Genomic DNA, 15,675 nt, shown 5'->3' with positions numbered 1-15,675 from the left:
AATTATCTAGTGAGCTTGCAGAGTATCTACTGCTATTTTGAAGAAAACAGTTTAAAAAAACCAAAACAAACAAACAAGCCAAAATGTCAAAACGCATATGAAGACTTGCGATACTTGCGATGCCAGAATTGGAATAGTAATCTAAATTTTCAATATTTTATAGGTCCTTTTTTTTTTTTAAATTAAGAGGGTTACTTGTCTTAGAAAAAAATACTGAAGTGTCCTCGAACACTATACTAAATGTAATTCTTCATCTGGATAAAATCTCAAAGCCTCCAGGGTCATTCTAAGTTAGATGACCTCACACTAAGTTTTTCAGATTTCTGCATGATTGTAGACTTATGACTGTATTGCGTATTAAAACATGCAGTCATTGGTACTTCTATTTAAAGAACTCTACCAATACATATTGAACAGTAGACTAGTAGACCAAAGCATAGATATGAGCTTTTATGTATCCCACCCGTGTTGGTTTTCTGCTTTCTGCATTTAAATGTCCCAACCTTTACACTCTACCCAAATGTTTGAGTTCTTACTTTGCCCTGTGGGGTCCTTAGTCAACCTGCTCTCCCATTCGCCTTGGTCGAACTCATTATGCAAATCAGATGGTGGGCGTGGTGTATTCATAAGAGTACGAGTTGACGTCACGGAACAGAGTGGCAGCTTGGGGGTGGCGGTGGTGATGGTGTGTGTGTGTGTGGGGGGGGGGGGGGGGGGCGGAAAAAATAAAAACACATAAAGAATAATAAAAATAAATAAATAAATAATACTGATTCCAAACAAAGCGGCTTAGCCTGTAAAGGAAGGACAGGAGAGGGTAGGGAGGGAGAACCGGAGGAGGAGTGGGGAGACAGGAAGATATAACGGAGGGGGGGAGTGTGCAATGTGCAGTTGACTACACAGAGAGAGGGAGAAGGCGAGAGAGAGAGAGAGCGAGAGAGAGAGAGAGAGAGAGAGAGAGAGAGCAGCCCGCCGGCCCATTGAGGAAAGATGGCTACAGTCACTGCAAACGGAGTGCAGCAAGAGAATGGATTCAGCACCACGAACAGCGCCGGCAGGATGAACGGGCTTACCATCGGCCAGAACACCATTCCAATGAAGGACCACGACGCCATCAAGCTTTTCATCGGGCAGATTCCCAGAAACCTGGAGGAAAAAGACCTGAAACCCCTGTTTGAGGAATTCGGAAAGATATACGAACTCACTGTTCTGAAAGACAGGTTTACGGGAATGCATAAAGGTTGGTTGTTTTGACTACTTTTATGATGCTTTAGGGATTGAGAAAAAGGTTTACGCAAAGTAGTGACAAAGCACGTCCCGGCTCAGTTCTGGGGCAGAGGGCATGAAAAGTGTGTTAATTTGCAGATGTTTGGGACAGTGTGGGAGCCCCGTAGTGGCTTCGAAAGCACACGCGCACACGCAGAGGCACACACACACAAATACGTCTGAGGCGTGAGAGGGGGAACACGTGGAAGTGAACGGCTTGGAAGTGCAGGGTTAATTGTTACCGCTACCAGACAATCCACGTGAATACTACAGCTGAAAATGCCTTTGTGTGTTTACATTTACTATCATGTGCTCAGCATCCCCGTTAAGGCCAGTTAAGGGGGCGGGACACGGGACAGGCAGCTGTGCAGGCGCATAAATTCCATTTTAAAAAAATCCATCACATTTGCTGTATATTATCAGCGAGAAGTAAATACTTTCTGGGAAGCTGAAAATGTAAGCCATTATCAGACAGTCAAAATCGGCGATTAACGTGGTGCTGACAAGCTGCTTTGACCTTTCAGCGGGCTGATATGTTTTCTACTTTTCGGACGTCATTAGCTGTGGAAAATACTACTTACATGGCAGCTGTATTGTAACGGAGCACCGTGGGCGGGTTGCAGTCAGGAAGTACAAAGCAGGATGATAGTAGAGGCTCAGCTCCAGCACACATTGCATTCTCGCTTGCTCTTTTCACCCCCGAACCCTTATTGTCCAAAACGAGCGGGATCTGTGTACACTTAGTAATTAGTCAGACACGTAACGGATAATCACGGATCGATCGGCTCTAATTACAGTGATAGTAATGAATGCCAGTGTGCAATTCGGCTTTGTATTTCTAGACAAGCTTAAATGATTTTTTTCTTCTTTTTTAAGTCCACAATTCAAAGTTTAAGTTTTGTTCAACTTATTCCTTCCTGTACTGTTGCTATAAAATTTTGTCATTAACTTAATGTGATTGCAACAATTTCAAAACATTTTATTAAAATTTAAATTTTGATCATTATCATATATTTAAAGTCTTTTATTATACATTATTTTCTCAATTAGTAATCTATTTAAGAAGCTACAATAAAAAATGTATAACTTTTTATCTTTATTGTGAGACTACTTGCACTACTGCTACTACTATTACTATTATTGTTATTATTATTATTCATATTACGTACTTATTAAGTTTATTTGGTAGTATTTCAGATTATTATTACTTATATAAATATAACCAGAAATCAGTTTATCTTTAAGTTAAAGAGCACTGTATTGAGAAACAATTTATATATCTATATCTATCTCTATACATATATAGTTTTGGATTATGCTTTAATGATCTCTTTTGCTCTCTTTCTCATACACACACGCGCACACACATGCACGTGTGCACACAGACAGACACTTGCACTGAGACAGCACACAGGCAAATAACACACATTCACATATTCACCACTGGTGCTGAATTCACATGCAATTCACTCTCAAAAATTCACCAGGCGGGCAAATTACGTATGATATGTAATTCAGTGGCAGTAGTTCATGATCTTATTGATTAGACTGGTCAGACGCTCTAGTGGGAGAAATGAGCGAAGGCTCACCATTACTTTCTTGTGTGTGCAGCCCTGAGGATCTCCATGCACCACCTGTTTCTCCAGCCATCAGCTGCTGGTGGTCAACCTGCTTCTTGTCTTTCTGTTTTTCCTCTTTGGAGCCTGATGATCGATTAAAACAATATTTCTGATATCCGTGTTGTTTACGCCTGTCCTCAACCATCCCTGAATGTCAACACTCTGGAGGATAGTTGCCTCGGGAAGGATAATCCTGTTCCAAAGCTGTATGCCTGTTCAAATCATCCTCCACCAAGGCCACTCTGATGTTCGCATTATGCCCACTTCATCCCGCGTGACATTCAAAGTCACTTTGGGAGCACAGGCATGCACTTTTAATAAGATTTTACCAATGCATTATATGGATGAGTTTTTCTTATTGGCCACTCATCTAAACCATGCTCATGTGCCCTGCTGTGCCAAGGTGTGACATCTCTAGACTGAAGCAAGAAAGTACAAGAGTGAGAAAATGGGATTAGTGACATTAACAAAACAAAGTAGATATAGTGTAAAATCAGCTGTGTCAGTCAAGGAGAAAAGAGTAAACTACAAACAGACTGATCATTCTGACACTGGAAGCTTTTGTAGGGGAACTGAAGGTAAAATGAATTACTTAACTTTGAAAGAAGGGCTACAAGTTTTCCAAGACAAAGTGTCCTATAAACAACACAGTGAACAAGACATGTTTAACTTAAGTCTGTCATAAATTAAGATTCATGTTTTAAATGAATTGAATTATAAATTAATTGTTATGTATCAAATAAAAAAATAGGTAAAAAAAAAAACAAAAACAACAACAACAACAACAAAACAATTTGAAATTAAAATTATAGAAAGGAAGAAAAACAGTCTTACTACAATTATTCCATTTTTTACCTGCCAAAATAAAAGGTGACATGCGATCGATCCAAACACCATCACATTGTTATTATATATTTTATATGTACTGTTGTCAGCATGTCTAGTTGATCTTTTCTGTATTTAAAACATTTAAAACAAGTTAGGAGTCATGCAAGGAGTAATACATGCACAAAGAATAATCACCTTATTCTACAGCTCCGGTAAGCTCTGTGGATCGCTGTAAAAGATTTTAGGATTGACTCTTTTATTTTTTTTTGGGGGGGGGGGGGGGGGGGGGGGGGGGGGGGGGGGTTCAAATTTACTGTTTTGCTTCACTGTTGCTGTTGTCCTCATGTTGATTTTGACTGAAGTGGGCAGTTTGTTTGTTTTTTTAAGTTTTTTTTAAAGTAGAATCATTTTGAAAATGCAACGCTAATAAGTTCCCATTTCTCAGGCTCAGAGAAAAATAAGATCAAATGAAAGCTAATGCTCTTAGTCTGCTCCATAGATCTATAAACAAAACAAAACAAACAAACCAACAAAACTGTTATCAAGTGATACCAAGAGTCTCAAATCAACTTAAAGTCAAATAATATGTCTTATCCTGTTCACAGGTTTGTTTTTCACTGCTGACAGTGTCGGATAAATAAGTAACTAAATAAATAAATGCAAGTTTAATGAAGGTCTCTAAACAGTGCAATGCAGTTTGGTGGTCTAGCAGTGCAAATTCTGTAATATAACGTATTTGTCCAAAACACTGACTGGCCAAAATACATCAAGTATGTAAGTTTTATAAGTATGGACTCATCTGGGATGTCATTTGAGAAATAATTGGTAGATGTTAGACTCACATGAATCCCAGACTCACTGCTATCCAGTAGAAATCCCTGAGGTAATCTTTATCTACTACAGTCCACAATAGATAGTTTTATTTATGCCTGTTGATTGTCTGCTGATATAGATGGTATTAATCAATATAGATAAGTGTTGTTGCTGTGTAACCATTGTCAACGCTGTAGCTTGAGTCGTTTACTTGGCTCTATACAATATAATATTTTGCTGTAATCTTTAGTGCACAGTATGTGCACTCAGTTACCACTTTAGAGAACATCGAGCTTAGGCTAATGTGACATAATACAATACTCATGCAACAGTTTTATCTGCATAGTTTCAATATTCAATTTTTGTTTTGTGTTCATTTTGAAGACTGCAGTTGGGGCATTGAATTTAATTTAATAATTCAACAATTCCTATATTTATTTAATGTAGAGACACGTTGATATTATTTTGACCACCCTGTTTCAATCTGTGCAGCTAAGCTAAATTAAAACAAACAAACGCCTTTTTTTATTGAATTAAATACAGTTTAACAACAACAAACTTAAACTGCAAGAAGTCTTATAAAGCTGAAGCAACACCTACTTGTGCCTAATAAGGCAGCTGCGTGCATATTACACAGTGGTTTATAAAGCAGCTTACAGGCTTCGTTCACAACAATGCACAACATGCCAATGTATATTGGCAGTCTTTTATGTCAGAGGCCCGGAAGGCTCTCAATATTGTAACATCATCAGAAATTCAATCAACTTTCTTTTTTCCCCACAACATAAACATTTTTCACAGCACGGTATCAGAGAACCAGAGGATGTTATAAAAACTCTGCCTCCGTGATACCTGAAAACATTATTATTATTTTTGCAATATGCAATACATTTAATTTGACTTTTAATTTGAAATTCCTCTTCATGTCTAATTTGTAGGTGAGAAAGATTTGACTTGTTACAGATATATGATGCATATAACTGTTGGCATCAATCAGTAAAACATGCCTAATGGATGATTTGCAGCACTGCCTTTTTTCACAGCTCGAGGCCTATGACAAAAAAATTGCACCATAATTATGGATTTAAGAACTGATCAAAATATGTCAGATTAGCTTATGACTAATTCATGTGGATTGCACTGCAACAATTTGAACAGATGTTATGTGCTTTCTTACTTTGAGCGTTTAGGGTATCTCCAGGGACTTAAATATCCTGGTAATTTTCTGTTTTGTGATTTCCTGTACAGTTGGGTAGAGGAGTGTAACCGAATGGTTAGTCTGTTCAGATAACATTTTTTTTCATCTCTTAACAGATAATTATATCCAGCCTTATAGCTGCTAGAGACTGTTGCCTTTAATGCCGATTTGATAGTTTGTGTGTCGTCAGGGAGCTGTATACAGTGCGTGGGATGACTTGACACTATTTGCGGGCATGGTGATCGCCAGTGTGTAGTGCAGCCAGGTCGTGCTGTTTAACATCCATCATTTCGCTGAGCACTACATTATCATAATACTTAGTGTCAGTGCCAGAATGCATGCATTGTTCAGACATGCTGAATGTTAGTGGGGGGCAAATCTTTTGCTTGAGTAGCGTTATTTATCAATCCGTCTCTGATGCTGAGAGGAGAGACTCTGAGGTGCACCACACAGCCAGGAAGAAGAGATACAAAGAGTTGTTAAATATCCTCATCCATTTTCCTCTCCTCGGTAGGTCCATGCAGTGAAATTGGCTATAAATAGTCTGCCAAATTGACATAAAAAAGCTTTTTAGGTGTTGAAATAACCAAAAGTAAACTACAGTGGGCAGTAATATCTAATTGCACAATACTCCTAGAGTTCAAGAAATCCTTTTCAGCTCAGAGACAGATTGGCGGCTTTGTGTCAATTAAGTCCTTCAGACTTCTAGTAATGGCCACTGAGTTACAGAGCCATACACGTATGGGATTTTATCTACAGTAGGAGTGTTGTAGAGCAAGTGTTGGACAGTGATAGACAGTTTGTGTAAGCTGAGTGACAGGTAAAGCTTAAGTCTACAGATGACCTCTTTGATCATTAGAAAAGGGGCTGTGTGTGAACCAGACAGTTACGGCTCTGAAGAGCCAGCTCTGAATGTAGATGGATGGAACAACGGAAAGATGGAAAAATGCTCTCCAGGTAACAGTATGTTTAGCACAGACGCAGGAAGTGGATGAATCCTCACATCATATTTGTCTCAGTACTCACCAGAGGGTCAGGCTGTCACATTCGGCAGCATTCAGTTGTTTCACTATATTATTTTATTTTATTTCTTTGCACCGAGATCTTGTTGGGAATTAATTTGCATTCTTTTTCCAGTTTAATGAACATTGCTGGATGATACATATGTGAGGAGCAAATTGCTGATGATTCATAAATTCACAGCTAATGAATTGAAAATTTATACAAATTTGTTCTGGAGTTATTTCAATTACAGGTACCTGATGCCTTAAAAAAAAATCACAATTCACTCTTATGCCTCAATGCATGCAGTTGTTCACACATACTAATTTCCATGTTAAAACAAATTGTTAGAAAAAAGCATTACAGGGGGAAAAGTTCTTTAAGTAATTACCCAAAACGTGCCTTGCAAAAGAAAAGACTCATTTCCTATTCTCTGCTTTCTCTTTGAACCACTTTTCAGGGTTTACTTTTCCATTTGCCTTAAATACAATCGGTTGAACTTTTGTCCCTAACTGAAAATGTAGTGTGGTAAATTGTGTTTGATTACCCAACTATTATTTTCACCCCACTTAACCTGCTCATCACAGAAAGTCACAAGTTCTTTTGCTGAACCATCGCCAGTGCTTACCCTTAATCTTTGAACATTGTACATGTTCTCATCTTCTTTTTCACATTAAATCCCAATATGTTACTGCATTTTCCCAACTGCTGGTCATTATTTACTTAAGTCAAACTTCTAATGTGTTAATTTAAATGTTAGTGGATGTACTTGATAAAACAGAAATATCTTAAACATGACAAAAAAAAAAACCCCAACATGATGCACAGAGCAATTGTGCTTTATCTGTTTGTTAATAACATGTAGTATACATTACTGCCAAATCCTTAAACCTTGCTCTGTTTTCTTACATAATTCAAAACAACATGTATTCATTTGGTGTAAATGTGATGTTTTTTGTAATATTTTGCATATATGTAATAAATTTGTGCCTTCTGCTGCATATTCAGTAAAAGTGGTTTGTTTTTCAAGTCATTTTACATCATTGAATATAATACCAACGGGCAGTGATATTTATATGTAATCCCATGCCAATTACCTACTTTAGATTTTTAAGATGACAGGCCTAACCTGCTACCAGCTGTTGCATCGATCACATGAATGATCCTCTCCATCATTCATGTTCTCCAAGCAGAATGCTCATCTGTTCCACAACTGGATTTCCCACTCACTGAATCCTTTGGGCTACAGATGTTCCCTGAGCCAACATTGTTGGGTATAAAGCTTTCCCAAAGTCTTGCAGATATTCAACAGCTGTCAGGAATCTGAGACAGATGCATATTTTGAATGGATATTAAAGGCTACACTGCATAAGAAGCCCACTTTAATATGTTATTTAAACGAACAGTATCAAATGCATTTTTTTCTAAAGGTACCTGCATGACAAAGTAGCATTACTACTAGGGGTGCAACGATACTCAAATCGATATTGAACCGTCCATACAGTGCTTTCTGTTTGGTATGCATATGTATCGAACAATACAACATTTTTTATTTATTTTATCAACTTTTCTTCTGACGATGCTGTCTGTGTTGAGAGCTCAGTGGATCTGCGTTCGACTACTCCGCCTAGGCTGCACTGTGGAGTGCAGATCCACTGAGCGCAGCACAAGCTAGCAAGACAGAAGCTAAGCTCGTTGCAACATGGCAAATGCCTCAACGCTACCCGAAATTTAACCTCCCCCACCCTCATTCAAATCTGGCGTTTGGAACTATCTTGGTTTTCATGTGAAGTATGACCCTGAAGGTAAGCGAGTCATGGACAAAAGTAAAACAGTATGTCGGATGTGCCACGCAATGCTCAATTTGTGGGAACTACTGCGTTAGCGCAGTTAGCTTGTCAACGTGTTGACATGGTCCAGCCCCACGCACTGGGCGATCCGTGGTAACTCGTTAACGGAGATTAGCCGCGTTATGGCGTTAACGTCATTTTAACGACATTAACGCTGACAGCACTAGTGGGAACACAACGAATATGACTGCACATTTAGGCCACATCATCCTAGTGCAAAGACAAGTGGAAGCAGACAAAAACAACAAGCACGGATGCTACAAACTTTCCCCGAGTCATTTAGACAGCCGGTAGCACATGATTCTCCTTATGGGGACCTGATATGTTTAATATGCTGCTGAGAGTATACCCCAGAAGAAGTGTATAGTATAGCTTTTATTTTGGAAAGAGCCATTTCTCTGTAATAAACTCTCTTTTCCAAAGATGAGTGATTTCTTGATCAGATAGATTTATTTTTTTTATTTTGTTGTTTCAGCAACATTAAATTTAAAAAACTGTACTTTTGAGTTAAAATATATATTTATAATTTTAATAAATGATAAATTAAAATGACATGAACATTTTTTGTATTGAAAAAATATCAAACCCTGTCACCAAAGTATCGAACCGAATTTTGTGTATTGTTGCACCCCTAATTACTACAGGTGTACTAGTAAAGTTCCACATTTTAAATTTTATTTCAGTAAAGCAACAACAATATAATATAACTACACAATTACTTAAACAATAGCATTAATATGATTGCTATTTAGATTTAAATGCATTATTTTTCTATATATATTATGTAATATTTATTAAGTATTAATACTGCGGGAAAGCCTCAAATGATACTCAATAATATATGATCAATATTAATGCACTGATACATTAACGTGTAGACATTTAATATTAATGTAATCAGTGTTAGCATTCTGATATTGCACCTTAATTAATATATGAATTTATTATAATCATTATGAAAGATAATAAAGACATGAAGAGAACAATGCTGTGTTATAGAGATATTTTGCAAAATAAATGTTGTGACGTAAACCAAAAACATTTTCCAGAAACTGTAATGATTTCTATACTATCTTATAACAAAAAACAACCAAAGTACAAAACTGAAGAAGCCACTTGGATGAGTGACAAAATGTTCCTCCCACTAAAAACGCTACTTCCAGATGAACAGAATCAGCTTTTTGGGAACTTTTTGGGAACCAAAGTATAACAAAGTCATTTCTATTAAATTGCATTTAATAACAGCACGTGTATACATTTATTTGGTTATTAACATATGCTAAAGTGTGGAGTTAAACCATTTCACACAAAGCTAAACAATAAGTAAATTAAATGTCTGTTAAAATGTTGACATTAAAAGACTTTAGTTATACATTTTTACAGCTGCCTCACTGATTCACTGATTTGTGGGGATATAACATCAAGATAAAAATTATGCCATTCTCCAGAAAAAATGTGCACTAAAAACCACGTCAAAGATGGCATGGCACCGATAGAAGAATATCAGCATGAGCCTGCAAGTCCCATAAGCCTTTGCCAGGACGTTCCCCCCAGGAGTCCTCAACTCATGTTCCACAGTTTTGTAATGCCATAAAGGATGAAGAGTGTTTCCCCAGGCACCCAAACTTTTCTGCTTTGCTGTGTGGCATGCTGTTTCATCAGTGTCGTTTAGGTGATTTTTCCTCTTGAGTAACCACCTAGTTGTGGAGGTGGGTGAAGGTTGTCGTGAAAGGGAGCTCTCTTGGCTGGGTGCCAGAGTGTGTTTCTGGCTTTTGGGGATGATGGGTGCTAGGCATGCCGGGTATCATCTGTATGTGTAGGTGTGTGTGTGTGTGTGTCTTCTCCCATGGGGATCCTTGGCAGTAGGTGTGACATGTAGTAATGAGAAATTATGCTGCACAGTGCAAAACCTCTTCTGAACGGGGGTCACCCATTGTCAGCTCTGCCAAGCGCGTAACAGAGCAACAACTTACCCTTTAATGAAAGCTGTCATGTTTTTTAGGAGACTTACTTACTAGTTACTATTTATTTATATTCTGTTTTCCTGAATTTTCTGACTTAAAAGTATCCACAAATATGTGTTACAGTTCCAGCTCATTGTCAGAGTTTTATAATCACTTGTCACCTTAAATGTACGGACACTGTTGTGGACTTCAGTAGCTATGAAAGTGGTCATTTATTATTAGAAAGCATTACTTCTATGCATTTGGTTTTTTTTACTTTGCACATTACACATGCACATTAACAATGTTGCCGTTTTGTTTTGCTTAGTCCAGTGCACTTTGTCATTATTAAAATGGGGCAATAATGGAGGGATTAGATGAAAACACTAAAAAACACAAGCCACGTGGCAGACATTCTATTGACATAAACATTGATGACATAAGTTCACTAAATCTAATCTAAAGGGGTTGTCACATAAAAAAGTAAAGTTTTAATCTTCTCAGCATTTAATGAGTCCAAGGATATAGAACTGCTTAATTTAGAGTGCTACATTTTAACTGTCAGGATATATGAATTCTATTTTAATATAATAACACAGTAAGTCTTATATTAGGTGTCATATTTTTGCCATATATTCAATGAAACTACTCCTGTGAATTTTTTAATTATTTGTAATATTTACACACTGAAACCTAGGCGCTACGCTGGTGTCACCTGTTCACAACGCGACTACAGTTGAGTTATCCAATTAAAAGCTGATCTGTATTTAAGTTACATTTTGTAACAAATCTCTGTTCACTTTTTGTATGCAAACCATTTTTTCTGCTCACCTCGAATGACTTTATACAAGTCAAGTGTTCTCCTTTCAGAGGTGTACTGTACTATGAAACAATTGTCATTCCTATTTGTAAAGTCAACACTGAAAACTTTGAAAAGTATTCACAAGAACAAAGAAGAGAATCAAGGAAAAGTGACTCTCCAGATTTTGTTTGCATACAGCTGAAGTGATCGCTCCATTTTGTCCTCTCTTGGCTCTCTGCTGTACTTGTGTGTCAACTCCACCCTTAGTGAAACAAACTCATCAAACTCCAGCTTTGGTTCATCCATATCACAGACAAAGAGAGAAAAGAGAGTGACAAAGTCGGTCATATATCCTGGTCACTATGTTATTTTCAGTTGAACCCTCACACTCTGGAAGCTGTTGCTGGTTGGGTACTGAACCAGCACATTTGTAAAAGGGCAAAAGAATGAAACTGGGTCTCTACAGACAAATACGTTACCAAACTCTTCTAGGGTGTTTTAAGTGATTAATGAGATGGATTTCTTTTGTAGTTTATGCATTTAATCATAGATGAATATTATTTAATGCAATATATAGCAATATAATCAAATGTTTGACATGCAGAAAAAGTTTAAATCACCACAATGACATATGATTTTAGCTTTTAGTTTGTGTTTTGATCTCTCAAGACAGTTAAGTACAATAAAAAACACAACTTGCAATTACATGTGCACTTTAAATCTGAAAACTCTCAGTTACCTTAATTCCCCCCTTCCTTTCATTAAACATTAACAGTGGTGTGTAATAAGCTTTTCTTTCTCCTGTCTCCTGATACTGCAGGATGTGCCTTTCTAACATACTGTGCCAGAGAGTCAGCACTGAAGGCCCAGAGCGCCCTCCATGAACAGAAGACTCTGCCAGGGGTAAGTGCCCCCAATCTGCCCTCTGTCATAGGCTAAAGCCCTTGGGGCAGCCAGCCTGGCATGGGAACCTGCATTAACATAGGAATTATATCACACACACACACCGCCAGAGTAAGGCACATGGGGACAGAGTATACGTTAAGACACAGAGACACACACAGATATGGAAAACAGATGAAGGGAGTCGCTCATACTTTCTCAGACTCCCTCTTAGGCTCTGTTTCTTGCTCATTGGAACACCCATTCTTTTTCACTTAATTACACACGCAAACTTGCACAGACATACTAAAAGAGTGTGAGCGGCCTATCTCACCTTGCAGTGTCTTATTACACTAATCACCCCGCCGGAGATATTTGATAAGCGCTTCTTCATACCAGCCCGTGCCGTCCTTCTCTTGTCCTCTCACAATATGGCTGCCACAGACAATAATTGCCTTGAGGAATCCCACTCTCATTATCACATATAATCAAACAGTAAGTATAAACAATCATTTTTATCATGTATATCACCATCTGGTGTTTTTGTTTTAATTCTCCTCACATTTTTTTTTTTCACTGTTTGCCTTTGGCGGGCAGGTAACTTTTTCAATTAAAATAATGGGCTCTTCAAACGACACAGGTAAACGGTACCCAGTAGTGGGCTCTTAAGCCTACCCAGGAGGAGACCCTCAATCTGGGATGAGTGTGAGCTTGTGGTGTCTTTCTTTATTTGATGCGTGCAAGGGGACTTTGACTCACACATCAGGGGAATTATCAAGGTGTGACTGAATTATGCTTGCGTGTTCCTAAGAAAAAGACTCCCCCCCCCTCATTTACTTTCAACACTAAAATATCCTCCCAGGTTGGGGCTTTAATCAGAGCCCAAGGATTGTCGTCTCAATCTCCAGGGAGAAAAAGAGGTAAAGAGACACTATAGGAGATGACACAATAAGGAAAGATGGAAGAAAGTAAGCAAAATGAATGGTTTATCAAGTAGGGGGAAGCGGTAGTTGTAGCTTTTGGGTCAGGCTTGCAATGGTTTAACTCTGTTGGGTTAACAATTTGTTTGCGCTTGACTGCATATCATAAATACCTTACTGAATGTTAGACACACTGGTATACTGTAGAGAAAGTATCCCTGGGAGACCGGGCTCCCTGGCTCCTTACCACCTCCCGCAGCTTCATAATGAGATGATTGTCATGATGGTCCTGGATAGGTGTTCTGTCTTTATTGCCCTCATGGAGGGACATTATTGTTTGTCTTCTATCTAGAAAGAGGTTAATGGCATGTTCTTTGGGGTTTGAGTAAACATTTCCCCTGTGCAGCTCACAGTGAGGGGTCAGTCCTGCAATCTCAGGCTGAGCACAGACTGCATACAGAGGACTAATAAAGACGTTCTGTCTTTTCCTCTCTCTCGCTCTCTTTCTCCCTGTCTTTGCCTCTCTCTCTGTGCGTGTGTGTGTGTGTGTGTGTGTGTGCCCATGTGTGTATGAGACACATAAAGTGAGAGAGATATAGGGAAAGAGACAATGGTGGAAATAATAATGCAAGAGAAACAAAGACAGACAGAAGCTGGGAGAGGTGACACTTCTGGACAAGCCTCATTTTCACTGTCATGGCCTGATGGTTTGAGATGCCCAGTTGTATAATGCTGCCATTTTAGTGGCGTCTCACCACAGTGCTACAGACATGATTGCTCATTTCAGTAGTGGCTATGTTACTGTCAGGTAACCAAATGTAAATTTGTTCATATAAGACATGTAGCTTAAAAAAGGTAGCTGTGACTCAGGGTCATCTGCTGATCGGAGGCTTGATGGACTACCCAGCATGTCATGTTAAAGTGTCTTTGAGTAAAATACTGAACCCTGAGTTACCCCGAATCCATTAGAATGTGACTGTGGATGTTATATTAATAGTGCTTGGGCGAATGGGTGAATGGCTGTTGTAGTTGTAAAGCACTTTGAGTGCTCTAATAGAGTAGAAAAGCACTATATAAGAACCAGTCAATTTACTCTCTATCTCACAGGGATGGATATGGGACAAATAATATAGATATTGAAGCTTATAATTTAGTTAAATGACACTTAGGAACCACTGCATTGCTATTTTGAAATGTGACCTGACAGCCATGAACCTAATGAATTATGTTAATCTATTTTTATAGATGTGTATAGTTTGCAGTGTATAGTCTGCATTGCCAAGTCTTTGGTTGGCTTCCTTATTTAGATCTAAAGGTGAATATACTTCTCTGTAAAATTCAGCATGATTAGAAAACACACAAATAACAAAATCAGCAAGCAAACTAAAAAACAATATTAAAAAATGAAGCCAGAACATTGTGAGCATAATTTGAGTCTTTTAGGCATCTGTGAACTTGTGAATAGTCCCAAGTGAACAGAGCGCACAGGTCGCAAGAGCTTCCCAGTTCTTAATGAGTCCTTGAGTTCTCCTTTTATTGCTTTTATTGGCTACATTATGATTTGCTCAAGGATGATTAGCTGAAAGAAAAAGAAAACAGAAAGACAACATTGACTAGGTAATGTCTCAGGCATAATTCATGAAGAAGACTGAGTAAATATTATCAATAACTGTTTTATTATAGCCGATTGCTGCAGTGGACACTGTAGACTTGGCTGGCTTTCCCAACATGTGTTGTAAACTTAAAAGCATACTTGTCCTAAATGCGCTGTTATCTTACCACACAACATATTTCTTTTATTTTACAAGAAAAGTCCAGATATTTTCATGCCACTGCATTCTATTTTTCAGCATGAGAAGATTATAGGTAACAGTGTGAACAGGCAGGAGGAACAGATTATATTGCATAGTATCAGCACTATCACATTAAGATTAACGATGACTTTTACATTTTTCAAAAAAAAAGTTTTGTAGTGTTCACTGTACATCAGTTGCCTCTGGGGAATCGGGCGCTGTCATCTATGGCTAAAGGGATCTTTGTTTATATTGTTTGATTAATTGCATGTAAAGAGCATAATGAGCTCTTGATGTCCTGTGCAACAGATCCTGCTGTTACAGTTTGTATAGTAAATGTAATCAGAGATTGAGTCTCTTGCCCTTGGTGAGCTCATTGTGCTGTTGTATTTGCACTTACATGCGGCATATTCCTCAGTATAAGGCAGGATAGTACTGAATGTAGACAGGTTAGGCTATTCCTGTGAGTGATTATGTTTACATAAGTCCAGTGTTATTATCCAATTAATTCTTTGTTATCAGCTGTTATTATGCCAATGAATTATACGAGATCACCTACACTGCCATCAGTCTCAACAGGCTGTTATTACCTTATGGTGGTGATGCCAAATGGTAGTGCTTTGCAGTTTTTATTTCTTTGGTTTGTTTGGTCACCGAAATCGTCTGGTTAGTCTTTGGAAAAGATAGCAGTTTAAGTTTAATTTGTCACACAAAACCTTTCTCTTCACGTCTACTTGACGCAGTAAGTTAGGACAACAG

At 38.1% G+C, this 15,675-nt stretch overlaps 1 protein-coding gene across 9 annotated transcripts in view; it reads left to right on the top strand.

Moving 5' to 3' along the window:
- The first annotated feature begins 924 nt into the window (after positions 1-924).
- Positions 925-15,675, top strand: part of celf6 (CUGBP Elav-like family member 6) — a 147,087-nt gene continuing 132,336 nt past the window's right edge. For all 9 annotated transcript variants that reach the window (XR_004844137.2, XM_035914686.2, XM_035914472.2 and 6 more), the window contains exons 1-2: positions 925-1,240; positions 12,142-12,224. Coding sequence is in view for 8 of the 9 variants with exons in the window: in XM_035914686.2 (XP_035770579.1) it covers positions 991-1,240; positions 12,142-12,224 (333 nt within the window). In the remaining variant the exon portion in view is untranslated. The remainder of the gene's footprint in view (positions 1,241-12,141; positions 12,225-15,675) is intronic.

The sequence above is a fragment of the Neolamprologus brichardi genome, chromosome 1 (assembly GCF_056152115.1).
Source record: "Neolamprologus brichardi isolate AB-2024 chromosome 1, ASM5615211v1, whole genome shotgun sequence".
In the NCBI taxonomy this organism is placed as follows: Eukaryota; Metazoa; Chordata; class Actinopteri; order Cichliformes; family Cichlidae; genus Neolamprologus; species Neolamprologus brichardi.
Note: the sequence above shows the minus strand (reverse complement) of the source record. Positions and strands in the feature narration are given on the sequence as shown.